Source organism: Glandiceps talaboti, chromosome 22, assembly GCF_964340395.1.
Source record: "Glandiceps talaboti chromosome 22, keGlaTala1.1, whole genome shotgun sequence".
Lineage (NCBI taxonomy): Eukaryota > Metazoa > Hemichordata > Enteropneusta > Spengelidae > Glandiceps > Glandiceps talaboti.
Window position 1 is genome coordinate 2,562,467 of NC_135570.1, and position 17,256 is coordinate 2,579,722.

Below are 17,256 nucleotides of genomic sequence, written 5' to 3' on the forward strand. Positions count from 1 at the left end.
GAATTCAAACTTTAAAGGTGTGATGTGTAGAAGCATGTCTTGGAGACAAAGTGCAAATGAAGCAAGTAGTTACTTTCCATTCCAATTCTGTCCTTTTCCTGCACATTTGTGTTTCTTCTTAAAAAAGCTGCCAGTGATTAGCTTTCAAAGTTGGCGAAGGAGTTTGATAAAAACCCTGATAATTCTAAGTGACTACATGGCTGTGTGGTATTGAGAGGATAGTCCTGAGTGTTATTGTTTTGTTGGCAATGAGATTGTTTATCATATCAAGTCATACACCCAATCACACAGACAACTATAAGAAATAAAATAAGATTTCCATAAACTCTCCCCTCCATATGTACATGCATACTATTTCAGTGAACTTCCTAAATACCAAGTACCTTGGTACCTCTCTACCATGACTCACTTTTACCTTATTCCCACGTGTCCCTATCCTTCCCAGCATCCCTAAAATTAGCATTCATTATTCTTGTTTTATTTTTTTCCTGCTTCTTGTCGACCGTTCCTCCTTTCCCTCTTGGGTGCAGATTCCTGGCAACTTGATTCGTCAATTTCTTTCTCTTCAGTTTCTGTACATTCTTTCTCCTCAGTTTCTTGTGCTAGTGCTTCCCAGCGTTCTCTATTGCTAACACATCCCTTGAGTAGTGGTGCAAATTTCTCATTTATACTGGTTAAGGCCTACACAGAGTTCCAACAGTAAAACACACAGTTTAAACTCTACTTTGATCACAATACATCATGAGAATTAATTTTTGTGAAAATCAAACATCTTCCTACATTTTAAACTACTGTGATCAGACTATATAAAAAGTTCTTCAGAAATCAAATGAAAATAGAAAATTTAAAAATCTTTTTAAACTGGTATCCCGAACAACTTGTCTCTAAGTTCTATATATGCATTTTTCATATTTTATATTAAAATTACATAAAAAATTTCAAATGAAAAAAGCAAATTTTTCATATCATTTATCACTACACTTAGAAATTCTTGTTTTCTCTATCAGATGTTAAAATTAAGACAGTTATGGTGTTTTTTCCTCTTAGAATTTGCAGAGTTTACTTCACTGCAGACTATGATGTTTGTAGCAGACGACAAGGTGAACTGCGAGTTATTTGTAAACATCACAACTTGGACACATGCCAACTGTACAAATATCACTATTTTAGACTGGTTAGTTTGATGTCTAGACCAATCAGATCTCTCGAATTGACTTACCTTATAGACTGGTAGACATATTGCATCAATAAAATCAACCTGCATTTTAGGTAGCATGTCTTTCTTCTCTCTGTTCATCATATCCTGAGTAAAAACAAAGAGAGACAAAAAATCTCTGTAATTAAGCAAAGAGGACTAAATCAATCTGTCTTTTTACTCCCATATAAATCGAATGGGGATGTGAGGCCAAAATGTCACTTCTTCATAAAAAAAGGCCAAAACATGAGTCCACGTTTCTGTCTAAAATTGTCCAAACCATGGCGATGATCAAGACATGTACCTAGTCCATGCTTTAGATATGTGTTTATTTATCAAATAAAATATAAATATTGCATTTATAAGATCATACAGATCGTACCTACAGCTACCAAAGGTGGTTATGTTCCCAGTTGATGACCGGTATAGTGCCCCAACAGTGAATAATTCTTATTCACGGGTCTGTTATATCAACATGTACTTTAGTCATGGTTAACTTTTATCCGAAGAATGAAGAAACATCCTTAGAAATGAGGCTAGATGTTTGAAATTCTTGCTAGAATTTGTCATAGTAGACACCAAAACTCCCAACTCATGTCGCAAATGTTCAAAATGTGGCTGGTACATTTCATAGTACTGCCAGTAATTTCTTAAGCTGGTGTTTTACCATCAACTTAACAGTTCAAATCAAATGCATACATTACTTACAACGGGTGTTTTATTAAACTTTGTCCTTTCCATGTCACCTTGTTCAAAGAATTCACCGGCCACAAGTTCTGCTACTTGTTTCTCCACTTCCCATGGTTTGGCAATTGCTGAGATATCACATGCTGTCATCATCATGCATCGAAGTAAATCCCGATGTTCCTCATTCGTCCAACTGAATTGACCATTGTCTACCAGTCTGAAGAAGTCACCCCTTGTTCTGTTAAGAAATACAAATACTTCAATATTCTCATTTTGACAAATCTGTGCTCTATTGGTTATGGATTATATGCATGGGAAGAAGTACATGTATGTGTTTTTCATATCTGTCTGTCTGTCTGTCTGTCTGTCTGTCTGTCTGTCTGTCTGTCTGTCTGTCTGTCTGTCTGTCTGTCTGTCTGTCTGTATGTATGTATGTATGTATGTATGTATGTATGTATGTACATGTATGTATGTATGTATGTATGTATGTATGTATGTACATGTATGTATGTATGTATGTATGTATGTATGTATGTATGTATGTATGTATGTACGTACGTACGTACGTACGTACGTACATAATGTTTTCTGAATTATACACTGCAGTGAAAGTACACCAATGCAAGTAATCAGATGTAATATTATCTTGATAAGGTATTACACTTTATAATGTAAATGTGAGATTTACCTGAAATAAACTGCTAGATCTGTGGCTAAAATCATCTGTTCCAGTAGTCGTATCAAGTAGGAATATTGCTCCTGACTTAGGTTAGCTAAAATTTCATTCCCCTGGGAAAAAAGTAAATCAGAGAAAATCAATTAAATTATGAATCATACAAGGGTGAACATGAATAAAGATATGACTATATAGATCATACTGTAATGACTTGGTGTTTTTAAAATCATTGTGATGTCCATGTGCTAGGTGATGAGGTTTGATGTGATGTGATGTACATGTGATGTCCATAAGATGTCCCTGTGATTTCAATGTGATGTCCATGTGATGTCCATGTAGTGTCCATGTGATGTACATGTGATGTACATGTGATGTCCATATGATGTCCATGTGGTGTCCATAAGGTGTCCATGTGGTGTCCATGTGATGTCCATGTGGTGTCCATGTGATGTACATGTGATGTCCATAAGATGTCCCTGTGATTTCAATGTGATGTCCATGTGATGTCCATGTAGTGTCCATGTGATGTACATGTGATGTACATGTGATGTCCATATGATGTCCATGTGGTGTCCATAAGGTGTCCATGTGGTGTCCATGTGATGTCCATGTGGTGTCCATGTGATGTACATGTGATGTCCATAAGATGTCCCTGTGATTTACATGTGATGTCCATATGATGTCCATGTGGTGTCCATAAGGTGTCCATGTGATGTCCATGTGGTGTCCATGTGATGTACATGTGATGTCAATGTGATGTCAATGTGATGTCCATAAGATGTCCCTGTGATTTCAATGTGATGTCCATATGATGTCCATGTGGTGTCCCCATAAGGTGTCCATGTGATGTCCATGTGATGTCCCTGTGATGTCCATAAGATGTTCATGTGATGTCCATGTGATGTCCATGTGATGTCCATGCGATGTACATGTGATGTCCATGTGATGTACATGTGATGTCCATGTGTTAGGTAGTTTGATGTGATTAGTACTAGTATGTGTAGATATTTTCAGAAATACTTACTTTAGAGTTGAGTATCATAATGCACTGATCAAAGTGGTGTTGTTCCATTGTAGATGAACTATAGAGTTGAGCTAGAGGTGAACCAACTCTGAAAATACAAAATATTAGTATACATCATGATAGTTAGTAACAAATACAACTTCTAGATAGTGTCGGTTAGACTCTGATAAAGGGGCAACACAGATGGGGAACTATTTTTGAAGTGTGATACAGCATGAAAGGGAGGGCTCACCAAAACACAAATTGTAACACATAGTACATTTATGACCAAAGCCGAGTTGTTGTTTTACTTGATAGATGAAATCACTTTTATTGCTGAACACAACAGGGTTGAATAGAAGAATGAGTTTTCTTTAAATTAATTCATCTAGTGAGAGTCCTCTGCATTACAAGCCAACTAGTGATGCTTATAGTATTACACAGTATTGAAGTTTATATGATAAACTCATGTGTACTCCAAAATGTCTTTTTTTTTTCACTTGTCAAATTTGGTACATCAAAACTAAACATCACAGCAAAAACTAACCACAAGTCATCAAGTCAAAAACTAAACTGCAAAGAAACATTAGATACTTACAAAATTTCAAAAGAGTTATTAGTTCCTCTGTGGTCCAAGTCATGTGATAAACATGCAATCAACAATGCTAATGCTTCCAGGTCACCAAACACATTATGCATTTGTCCTGTCTACAATGGAAATTAGAATATACAGTTCATTTATCAAATCTACCTTTCATGTTTGCATTTTTGTTCATGTGGTAGGTGATTGGTTTACTAGAAATGTGGTCAGTGGTTTCCATCAACTACATTGTTGCTATTCATGTAGCAGGTGAGTTGTCTGCTAGATGGCGCTATTCATATTTTAATTCATTTCTGTCCACTAGGGGTACTATGTTGAAGGTGATTACTGATCACTAGGGGGTACTATGTGGTAAGTGGTTACTGTCTACTAGACGGTGCTATTCATGTGCTATGTAGGTGGGTATACAAGTTCATTACTTATTTTACATGATCTCTCTTGTAAGAGATGATGCCCATTTGATAAATCTATTTTACTGTGTTATACTATGATATGATGTGTGTTCTGTCAGCTAGAGGTGTGCTATACACTGTACAGGAATTGTTGGTAGATGGCGCTGTTCATATATCATGTGGAAGGTGTCATCTATTAATCACTGTACACTTACCCGAAGCATAGCAAACATGGTCTGAGCTACAGAGAATGCATGTCTCCAATTATGATAAGTAACACAACGATAATTCTTGCGAACACTAAGTAACCATCGACACACCATCTATAGAACAAAGTCATACAAATACAGTGTAATTGAAGTATATAAACAACAATGCTTTTTACTGTTAGTTTTAAATTTTGCAATCACAATTTCATCCTTAGGCAATTTAAATCTTATAGAATATGAGATATGAAACATCTTTGACTCTAGATGCTGGATATATATACATATGGATTCATTTACAATGAGCTCTCTCTCCACATATAGTCAAACGGACAAATTCTACTGAAAATCAAGCTAAATCTTCTGCTGGGGAAAGGGTGAACAGCTCATGTCAGTAGTAATACATCACACACTGACAGGTGGTTGCAGTTGGTTACTTCGTTCAGTTTACTACAAAGTTAACCTTCATTTGGAAAGTTACAGTCACATGAAGATGGGATAACGTCATCAGGTTTATATCAATGCTCCAATAACAGTAAACTATCACTCTCAGTGGTAAGAATGGAATGTCATGCTTAGATATTCATTTGACTAGATGGTAAAAGAGAGAGAGAGAGAGAGAGAGAGAGAGAGAGAGAGAGAGAGAGAGAGAGAGAGAGAGAGAGAGAGAGAGAGAGAGAGAGAGAGAGAGAGAGAGAGAGAGAGAGAGAGAGAGAGAGGAGAGAGAGAGAGAGAGAGAGAGAGAGAGAGAGAGAGAGAGAGGGAGAGAGAGAGGAGAGAGATCACCATTGTGTACTCTCTTTTAATCACATTAGTATACATGTAACTCTGTTTAGCTTGTAGTTACAAAATATTCTCCTATAATCACATCAGTATTACTCTTTTTACCCTACAGTTACAGGAGTACTAGTTTAGTTCCTGACAACCGTATTCTGATTTATACTAATACTATATTAGCTTTACTCATGAAGATAATGTAGTTTAAATTGGAACTAGACTATAGGGATACACACAATAACAATTCTTACCTCATAGTTAATACGGAATTTCTGTATTAAGTCCAGGTCCATAAACATTCGGATTGTTGCTTGTAGTGTTTGGTCTTCATCTAATTCAAAGTCACTAAAGGAATAGTTATACAGTTGTAAACTAGATGCAGAAGGTACTACCATTTTCTATCAAAAAGATAAATAATAATCACATATTACCAAAAGTCAGAATTGAAAGCCTACAACCTATAAACACAAAATGCCAAAAAATAAAAATAAGTTGAGTAAGTAAGTAGTATGTAAAATAAATAAGTACGTAAGTAAGTAAGTAAGTCAGTCAGTCAGTCAGTCAGTCAGTCAGTCAGTCAGTCAGTCAGTCCAAAAATGGATGGCTATCATATTTGTGTACTGGAGAGTCATTTCATGATTTTTTTTCTTTCATATGACACTGGATTAGGAAAGTGATCTTTTGTTAGCCAAGTTCTGGTTAGATCAATAAAAGGGGAACACCACTACAGGATATGAGGCGCTTTTGCAAAATTTGGGTCTGGGGAGTCATTTTATGATTTGATATCACATCAATTACACACAATCGCTGTTTCTCATTCAGTGTTCAGTATAAGTCTTTACCACAGACACAAAGTCATGAATCCTTAGTGCTTATTACCTTTCAGTAAAATAACCATATCATTCATGTTCCGCTATTACAATTGCATGTTTTCTGTCTTGTATGTGAAATTGTGTGTCCATGGAAAGAACCTACACTGAATAATGAATGAGGGACAAGTGTCATTACTGTTTTCTAGGTCATTATGCATATTGTAAATGATGCAATTATAAAGTCATGAAATGACTGTCCAGAACCCAAAGTTTACACAATGCCTACATTTCCTGTAGTGTTGTTTATCTAGTTTAGTTCAAACCTTACCTTGAGTCTTATTGCTTCTTCTCTAGGGGCTGTTGCATGGTAGGACAGAGTCTGAAAAACAGAATGTCAAAAGATTTACTGATTGGTGCATGAATGGAGAAACCAGTCTATATCAAAATAATAGTACAGGAAATATCATATGCTAAATTTATGATGTGACACAAAGATAAGTAATGTAGAAAAGTAAAGTACTATATAATGATTCCAATCAAAGTATGAATGATGAAAGTACTGCAATATATTCAGGGCTAAAAATTAACTTTTATTATTTGGTAGTCCTAGTGGGCTAAAAATTTCAGAAAGTGGTTGCCTAAGGATGGTGACCAATATATTCCTGAACTGAAAACAGAGTTCCTCAGGTAGACAAACAGAGTGACATCATCACAGGTAGACAAACAGAGTGACATTGTCACAGGTAGACAAACAGAGTGATGTATAACCATAGATACTGGAAAGAGAGATTGAACGGTAAGAATGTGTTATTTTTTCCAATCTGCCAGAAAACAATTGTGAACCCTTACATCACAGCTAACCAAAGAGAAATATTGGGACTCAATAACAGACAGAATATACTTACTTCAAGTGCTACTCTGTGTCTGGCTGCTGCTTTACATGCCTTCTCATACAGAATAGTATTATGCATACCCATACCACAGAATATTGCAAATGCCTGCAAATATAAAAGTCACACTCATATGATGCGTATGTTCATAAAAGTTGAACATCCAAAGTTGTCAATCAAGTGAGATTCACCTGAAAAAAAATAGCTTTCCTTTTTCAAAATTTGTTACTAAATCTCGGAATAAATCAGAAAAGGTAAAGAACAAGGGACTTATATATATAATACACTAAATGACAGAGCACTTACCATTTGTGGACCAACGCTATGGAACTCAATTCCTGGAGAACTAAAAGCTGATCACTGACATTGAACTTTTTAAAGGTGAACTTAAAACACATCTGTTTAAACAATATTATAAACTGTATTAATTTATTACCACGTGTCTTTTACTAAGTAGTCATTTTAGCCTTTTTGTAATTATTGTAAACAATTTGTTGTTTTTAGCTTTATTATATTGTTTTACCATGCTTTTAAATCTATTTTATGTACAACGCTTTTGAATATTAATAAATAGAAAAGGCGCTTTAGACAATAAATAAACTTTAAATTTTAGACTTACCTCAAAGAAATTTTCATCATTCTGATTAAAAGGACTTCCATCTAGTTTATTGATACATTGACTAACGCCTACAATAGCACCGGCTGTATTCTTGATTGGCATGCACAGTATCTGTCGGGTACTGAATCCAGTCTCCTCATCCACCTGGATAAACACGGAAAAAACAGGATGAAATGTGGAAACTAATGATAAAACACAGAAATATGGGAAAAAGTGAAAAACCATGTACTAGGATTGATGAGACTTCATAGGAGAAATATCTATTTAATAGATGAACAATGAATATTCATGACTATCTATCTGCAAGAAATAAGCACTTAGGAATCAAGAATATTCATTGTTCATCTAATAAATATGTATGTCTGGTAAGTCCCATGATGCAACAGTGGACTAGTGTGAGAACAGTAGGGGTGAAATAGAGTTTTAATTTGGCGTTGGCTCAGAATTTACTTCATGTGAAATCATAGAAGCTCCCAAGAACCAAAAGTTTGTGAAAATACATTTATTTCCAGGAGTGGCATTCCCCTTTGACAGAGACAAGGGGGGTGGAGGGGGGGTGGATGGGTGGGGTGGGTGGACGTTTTTTCATGAATTGTCAACTTACCTTTGGATCAAACCTTGATTCTTTGTGTGCATCAGGAATGTTAAGAGTCTGAAAAAAGGGTAGAAAATGCTTTAGTTTACTTTCAAACAAGCTATATGTCAATTTCAAATGGTACCGTTCACAAGATTTCAACATGCAGTGTTATGGCGCCCTCACAAGGTCACATTATCATGTGCTTTTGTTTAAGTAAAGCCTTACTGTAACAGCGGTGCTATAGATACTTTCTTCTCAAAAAAAAAAAGTCATTCGATAATTTGGTCTGCAAAAATTCATCAGAAAACCTTTACTTTTATTTGCCATATTATGATCGATTGGAAACCCAATGGGTCAAATCAGAATCGAGAAATTACATGTTGTCATGACAACACATAATCTATTTACCTCTCCTGTTGTTGCAACATGACCTGTAATGCCAATATTGATAGGAAACCTAGGACGGTCTTCAGAACTGTAAAAATTGATACAAAAATTGAACTTTGAATTCTTGTATTGTGCAGTATTTGACAACTTCTTTACATGCTTTCTTTATATAAAATATCCTATTTGCAGTTGGTAACAGGTATAGACAGTCTGGAAAAATGGGTGTCATCTGTCTGTCTGTCTGTCTGTCTGTCTGTCTGTCTGTCTATTTGTCTGCGAATCTGTGTTCAGTCATATTTCTGACATGCAAGAACCAATTTCACCTACCACAAAAGTTGATAATTAATATTGCAGTCATAGCAGTACTAACTAATATACACCCCTATGTGGTAAGGTTAGAATACAAACTAATATACACCTCTATGTGGTAAGGTTAAGCTAGGAATCTAACTCAATACCAGCTATTATTTACAACTACAAATATACAACATACTCAACATTATCTATACATTTTTGACATGTTACACTTGATACACAAGTTCATTTTTAATTCTAATAGTGCCGTGTTCCCCTCTAATATTAAAATAGAACCTGACTATAGTAGTGTTCTTGTTGCTATGGGAAGGGTCAAAGTTGCTAAGGCTCTTTTATCTAAATATTCACTGAAATACTCAAAGGAATACTTCTAATTTTAGGTTTCCTGTTTTCTCCTGCAGAAGTTTTACAACTGTGTTATGCATGGGTAACATAAATGTCTGTGATAAGGTTACTATGGTAACTTGCATTTCTGTAATACTGATCATAAAATACAGTTGTTTGATGGCGCTGCACAATTACATTTATTTTATCTTACCTAATACTAGATATCAATGTGTGCAGTATGATCAAACTACTCTATTTCTATAATAAAATCTCACAAAGTTGGGGAATAAAAATCTATCATTACCTCAATTTGTTCAGATCATCTTGATTATTTAAATCGCTGTAAGCCATTTCAAAGACTTGAGAGAAAATACCCTGAAAAGTGGAAATCATATATGTTTAAATTAAAAAAAAAAAAAAATCAAAGTTTTTATTTTGGATCACATCAAATCACTGGAATTCAAAATGCATAAACATAAACAGTGAATTAGAAGTGTTATTAATATCATGAAAGTGAACCGAAGTTTGTTGAAGGGCCAGCACAGTAATAATACAGTATGACAAGTACTTGGTCAGGTACTGGGTCGCCATATTGGAAATTTGGAGTGGCAATAGGGGTGACTACTGGAGTAAATGATTCTATAAATGACTCAATTTGCAGTCTTGTTTTGTACCTGAGTGGATTGGGGATGACTGCGTTTAAAGTTTCAAAGATTTCGTCGTCAGAGAGAACGTCATGGTAGGATTAAACTTCTAAAGTTACTGACCATTCTGCAAACTTGGTAAATTGTGTTAGAGTATCTCTCTACACTAAAAATCTCATCTGATGCTCTGAGTATTGTGAACTATCTCTACATGATTTAGTTCATGACTACTACGTAAGAGATAAATGTTTGATTTAGGGGTGATTCCAATTCACACACTGTGTTGGGATTGTGTGGTGAATATGTGCCTCAGACGCTACAATATGGAAAGTAGGTGCAGCAGGGTGCAAGCAATGACCGTGCAAAGTGCAGATAGAGGGCGCTGTCCAACCCTACTCAGTAGTGGCCATAGAGGGCGCTGTTCAAGAGTATTCAGTATTAGCCATAGAGGGCGCTAGTGTGATTGATGAACTGGTCTAATGTGCAACAAGCCAGAAGATGAGTGTCTACGGAAGGTGACAATGAAAGGAGAGAAATATTCACCATCTCTTTAGCTTCTTTCTTATTTTTTCTCCTCTGGAAATGCAGCAAAATAAATCATGAGAAAGATGAACGCCAGTTAGCCGATGAAGAGCATTCGTAGCAAAGAAATAAAAACAGGGAACGATGTCGCTCTTGACAAGAAATGGGCAGCATTTATGATTCATAAAGCAGGCAGCAATGACTACCAAACAACTATTAATTGTACTATGTTTATCTTTTTTTTTCGTCTTTAACAGAAATCTACTAATTTTGACAAAAATTTAACGCTTTATGCTTTTAAAGCTTTTAAACAGATTTTGTTAAACACAAAGAAAGAAAATTTATATATATATCCTGGTATACATATTCTGCGCCTTGATGGGAACGATTTATTTGCTGGACATCCACAGACAAAAAAGAAAACAAGATTGATAAACACACATGAAATGAATCAAATGGTAAAATTAACATGACAGGGAACAGGGTAGAAACATCAAATGCGTGTCACCAAAAAATACAAATTACCATGAAAATCTTTACATATAAATGGATTATTGTTCTTTTTCTGGGATGGATAATTATCCAAGACATTTGACAATTCTTTCTAAAATTCAGTTGCATCTATCTACACTGTACATGAAATATCATTCTCTTAGTGAAAAAAAAACACAGTGAAGTCAGAAAAAATTTTCTACACATGATCTAACAGGGCTTGAAAAAGAACAGTATAATGTATTTTATCACGTTTTACCAAAACTTTCATATGAATAGTGGATTTAGTTTTTCAATCTGACAAATTGGTCTTCAGTTAGAATATTTAAATTTTGTTTTAAAATGTTGTTTAATCTTCAGGATATTCTATCAAGTGTACACCCCCCCCCCCCTTGATGATATTCTATCAAGTGTACAGCTTCCCCCACCCCTTTCCCCATGAACCTTCTCTGAACTTTGAACTTTCTACTGGACAGGAAACTGGCTCGCTATAAATTAATGAATTGATTAATTGACATATATTTAAAACTGTTCAACTATAATTTCAAACTACTATAAATTGTATTTTACTTTCATTAAAATCATACTACAAAACTTTTTAAATTTGTTTTTGATGTACTTCTTGGATCAAAATATAAAATAGTTCATTTAAAAATGTTATTACAGTCAGGACTAAAAATCATTCCAGTAATCTACCACTGTATTCTGAAGTCACATGTCATAAATGAATGAATGACAGATTGATACATTTTTAGCTGAAAACAAAAACACAATATTTGTCCAGATCTGGTTTTTTACCTTAGATGAGTCGTCCACTAGTAGTACAGTACACCGTTCACATTTCAATAACGATACTGTATGCATCATTATGCGATGGACAACGTTGACTAACGTACTTTGTTCCTCAAAGACGACTCGTGCTAAGTCAAGTAGCACCTGGTTCAAAGAAGAGAGGTAAAACACAATCGGTAAGACAATAATTGATGGTTAAATAAATGGATCAATAAAAAACAGCACCTACAAATAATATAATGTTGAGAGGAATTAAATGTTAGCTTAGACAAATGTTGGAAAGCTCTTGGAGTCATACATCTTTTGATATTATTTTGAAATCAAATGTTAGTTTTATTCATTTTTTTTCAAACCATTCCTTGCCACAACTCAGGGCATGATAGCTCTGACTTTGAGTTTGGCAGAGAGACGACTCTGAAATCTTGGCTAATTCCTAGAACAACACCAGAAGTATAGTAAATTTGGCATAGCAATCTGACAGGGGGGACTATACTGTTATGTACACTATGTCTGATATTTATGAACTATTCTTTGGATATATGCAACCAAGGGAAGAGTGGTTTTGCCTGATAGTATGACAGGTAGATTGAAAGATTGGCAACAGGAATGCAAACAATGGCAAGTCTTTTACAACATGTGAAAAAACACCGATGTTTGTCGTAAGCTGGAATTAGACAAGCTTCATGCAAAGACATACAGTGTATACTAATGTTGGTGACTTATCAAAGCGTAAACACTACAGGAGCCAGGATCCCATAACTCTGTTTACCCACATTATAATGACTGAGTCCAACTTTACTGTTACATTATAACTTCCATAGATATAAACAAACTGATTCAAAAGCATTGTGAATCTACATCAGAGTCACCCCTGTTGTATTTGTATTAGTTTTATTTTTGTTGTTTTTTTTCCTAATTTTGTCTCTGCATGGAGTAATTCCTTAGCTCACTTCATTCAAGCAAATACACTGGTATTTTTTCATAGGTTGTATTCTATGTGGAAGGGAGATTACATTGCTATAGTAGTCTATACATTACCTGATTTCTCTTAATTTCGAGTTGTGATTTTTCAAAGAGCTGAGCATTTCGGATACCAATACCAGCAAATTGTAGATATTGACTAAACACCTGCAAAGATTGGAAATAATTGTGGTTCAAATAATTAGAATAAAATATTTTTAAAATTAAATGTGCTGTGGGACTGTATTCGTGAAAATGCTGGCTTGATACATGTTGCAGGTGTTGGGACACTGATCCTGGATTGAAAATTAGTTGTATTTTGGGGACTGTATTCATGGAAATGTTGGCTTGATACACATTGGAAGTGTCAAGACACTGACTCGGGATTGAAAAGTAGCCCTTTAAAAAGTACAATACTGTATACTCTTACCTTTTCATCATTACAGTTGAATGATGCGTCATCTTTCTCTTTATTCCCAATCTTATTGATGACTTGAGCAACACCGATGACATCACCACTTAAATCATAAACTGGCATACACAGTATATTCCTTGTTTTATATCCTGTCTGTAAATCTATTTCACAGTTGAAACGAGGATCCTGCAATAGAGAAAAAGTATACACCTTTAAATATAAACAGCGCCCTCAATACAACAACTTAAAATTCTTTTCTTTTTCATAACATGCACATTTATTATCAACAGCGCCCTGAGCAGCAGTAATGATGATTATTTTGTTTTCTTCATGACGTTATTGTAATGAATACATAGTAATATTACATTAACACAAGTATAAATAACTAACACTTTTAATCATGAACATTGTATATGACAAACAGCTGAAAAATAAGCTCTATGAAATTGGCTTAGCAAAAATTAAAATCTTTAATTACAAAAAAAATTGTTTCCAGCAATGACAATCTATTAAATGTGTGATAACAAAGAGAAGTATGATTGAAATGAAGATATGTTGACAAGGAATTCATATTTGACTATTTCAGATGTTTTACAAGTTACAATTTGGTGGTGTTAATATTTGGTTACAATTTGGTGGCACAGGATATGTGGGGGGGGGGGGGGATTGAGAGTAGAGCTACATTTTGTAAATTTATACACCCTAATCTTGTACCATTATTTACTGTTTCCAGGAGTCCCACACGATGAGTATTACTATTTTCTGACTCCTGTTATCCGATCTGATTGTTAGCTTCCTATGTATTTATGTTTATGATGTCATTGTTCTCTTCTGGATCAGGTAATAAAAGATGTCACATCATATATCATATCGTAATAAGGGTTTAAAAACTATGCCTCGTCAAGTTTTTAACAGGGAATTACCTTTACCGGGTATTATAATATTAAAGTCTAATTCTACCCAGGAATCAATCTTGATAGTTTCCTAAATCCCCTTAAATCTATATTAGCTGTAATTGGAGTATTATTTTGCAATTAGACAACCAACAATGTATTCACTGTTTAAATCAAAATGCCAATAATGAATCATTTGTACATTTTATACTTTACATTTTATCCAGACATAGTCTGTAAGGTATGCTGTGACGGGGCACCCTCACACATCGGCCAACCAAACCCCTACCACACATAGTACAGTGACAAGTTGACATCATGATCATGTTGGGGTACTGATTTTAGGGTGCGACCCAAAAATCTATTTGACTGGATTTCTTGTACCTTATTATATATGTACAGCAGCTACACAAATACGTTTATCCACAGGTGATTCAATACTATTCAGAGTCTATAATATTAGGAGTTACGTCATTATATTCAACAAAATGGTTTTAAAAAATGTTCAAGTTACATCTAGTGCAGCTTTAAAATATATTTGATGTACATAGTTCATTAAAATCATCAACAGCCGAATTTACCCTATAAGCAAATATGACATGCTAGAAATATGTATTAATTTCTTGCGATATATCAAAATTTGGTGTTTTCCTATCCTTCGCAAGAAAATTCATTTTTTATCATTTTGAACTTAACATATATGTTTGTCCTTTATTAGAGGGCATTCACTGAAACCCTGTTTGAGATCTTCTATAATTGGAACCAAATACTTCAAACGGAAATGAGTGTCTACATTCAATTAACTTTCCATCAAGGTAATAAACTGTAGAAGTATTTGACCACCCACATAAGGCCTAAAAATAATTGTGTGGTTTCAATTACACTCAATTTTAGAATAGGTGGGTGGGTAGATTTTGAAAATTAAAAAAAAAAAATAGTTTTTCATGTGAGTGTCTAGTTCAGGTGGTTAGGCTTTCCTTTGTTTTCCATACGGTTTCTATGATACAATCCACTGAAGTAAATGGAATGTCTTCCTGTTTGACTGATGCAATCTTAGATATCACTGTATCAACAATTCTTTTAGTAATCCATACATTTTCATTTTGGTAAAAAATCAGTTTGATCTGAGTTGAGTTGAGTTACAAAATATTACAATGTCGGCAACTATTTTTAGTAAATCCGTCCATTTTCATTCCGATAAAAATCAATGCTGTTCAGTTGATCTCATGGCAAGAGTTACAAAATATTACAATGTCGGCAACTATTTTTAGTAAATCCGTCCATTTTCATTCCGATAAAAATCAATGCTGTTCAGTTGATCTCATGGCATGAGTTACAAAATATTACAATGTCGGCAACTATTTTTAGTAAATCCGTCCATTTTCATTCCGATAAAAATCAATGCTGTTCAGTTGATCTCATGGCTGAGCAAGATTGGAATTTACAAAATATGACATTATCAGTAATTCTATTTATATTTAAATCAGTAGTTGTTAATTCTGATAAAACAAGTTATGTCCTGATGACCAGATGGCTGAGCAAGATAGAATTTTATACCAAACATAATTGTCTGTTCGGAGAAATGAGATGGGAATCTGAAATCGGTGTGTTGATTTGTCTTGTAAAAGTAACCATGTCCTAAAAACACAATACTCCAGAGCAATATACTCTAAGTGTTTGACATCAGGGTTAAATCTATGTATGCAAAGCTTAATAGCAGATTAAACTACTGGTAATCAACACAAACAAATCACTGTAAATCACTCAAGATTTTATTCCTTGAGGCCAAGTGAAATAACTCATGCAGTTACTACTACAACCTTTTCAAAAATAGGTATTGAAATTTGTCTTATATTTTTATTATATGAGTTATATCACATCTATATTTTGTATCATTATAAATATTATCAAAACAACTGATTTATGTGCAATTTTTCAAGATATTTTACTCACCAAAACTAAAGTCAGTGAAGACTATAAGGCATAAAAAAAATTGCATGGTTCCGATTACATTCAATTTTAGAATAGGTGGTGTAGGTAGATATTTATTTTATCTTATTATAAAGTTTTTTTCATATGTTAGTGTCTAGTTCAGGTTTTCCATTGTTTTCCAAATGGTCTCTGTGTTGTTTATTTCTTCCTATCAGATGTACAGCCATTACAGATTGGAAGAATAGTTTTATATTGTCTTTTTAAGTTGATTCCACATCCACTATTTCTTGTGAGGCTTCATGATTTTTGCGATTTTATCATTATTTGCAGTCATTGGTATCACACTAGTACTCAAAATTGTAATAACAATCATCTGTCTGTCTGTCTGTCTGTCTGTCTGTCTGTCTGTCTGTCTGCCTGTCTCTGTCTCTGTCTCTGTCTCTGTCTCTGTCTCTCTGTCTGTCTGTCTGTCTGTCTGTCTGTCTGTCTCTCTCTCTCTCTCTCTCTCTCTCTCTCTCTCTCTCTCTCTCTCTCTCTCTCTCTCTCTCTCTCTCTCTCTCTCTCTCTCTCTCTCTCTCTCTCTCTCTCCCTCCTATATTCCTAGTACATCTATAGTTGCGAAGTGCCTTTTAATATTTACATTACATTGTAGTAGCTTATTAAGAAAACAAATTACACATTGTTATTTTTCAATTGATGTAACATTGTTATTATCATGAAATACTATGATAGAAATAATAATTATTATTGAATATCAAGCCCAGGTCTACTTACAACATCAATATAATCACTGTTGAAATAAAACGTTTTAGCACGTCAGTCACAAACCAAGTAGAATAAAATAGGATTTTACTTTCATGTGGGAAAGATAACACATGTGATGTACGTTTTACAACTTCTGAGAGCTTAATAAAACTGACACTGTATCAGCTCAGATTTGTGTGTTTCACAACTTGGTGTCACCTGGGGATCAGTCTGGTTTAATTGGATTTTATAGTTTATGATGTGGACAGCTAGGTTTATGGATATCCCATAATTTAACCAGGGTATGTGATCAACGTGCCTGGTATGACCTATCAATATCAACACACCAAAATTAAACCATTCTGGTTAGATTTTATGACTAGGTAATGTTTTATAGT

At 34.5% G+C, this 17,256-nt stretch overlaps 1 protein-coding gene across 1 annotated transcript in view; it reads right to left on the reverse strand.

The window, feature by feature from the left end:
• Positions 1-334: 334 nt before the first annotated feature.
• The window catches only part of LOC144452109 (dual 3',5'-cyclic-AMP and -GMP phosphodiesterase 11-like), a 93,183-nt gene continuing 76,261 nt past the window's right edge, over positions 335-17,256 (reverse strand). The window contains exons 2-18 of the mRNA XM_078143125.1: positions 13,305-13,475; positions 12,953-13,042; positions 11,921-12,058; positions 9,769-9,839; positions 8,844-8,910; positions 8,463-8,510; positions 7,859-8,002; positions 7,255-7,347; positions 6,678-6,728; positions 5,789-5,935; positions 4,770-4,877; positions 4,160-4,269; positions 3,583-3,670; positions 2,571-2,671; positions 1,904-2,120; positions 1,220-1,303; positions 335-681 (exon numbers count right to left, since the gene is read on the reverse strand). Coding sequence (XP_077999251.1) covers positions 478-681; positions 1,220-1,303; positions 1,904-2,120; positions 2,571-2,671; positions 3,583-3,670; positions 4,160-4,269; positions 4,770-4,877; positions 5,789-5,935; positions 6,678-6,728; positions 7,255-7,347; positions 7,859-8,002; positions 8,463-8,510; positions 8,844-8,910; positions 9,769-9,839; positions 11,921-12,058; positions 12,953-13,042; positions 13,305-13,475 — 1,932 coding nt within the window. The 3' untranslated portion in view covers positions 335-477. The remainder of the gene's footprint in view (positions 682-1,219; positions 1,304-1,903; positions 2,121-2,570; positions 2,672-3,582; positions 3,671-4,159; positions 4,270-4,769; positions 4,878-5,788; positions 5,936-6,677; positions 6,729-7,254; positions 7,348-7,858; positions 8,003-8,462; positions 8,511-8,843; positions 8,911-9,768; positions 9,840-11,920; positions 12,059-12,952; positions 13,043-13,304; positions 13,476-17,256) is intronic.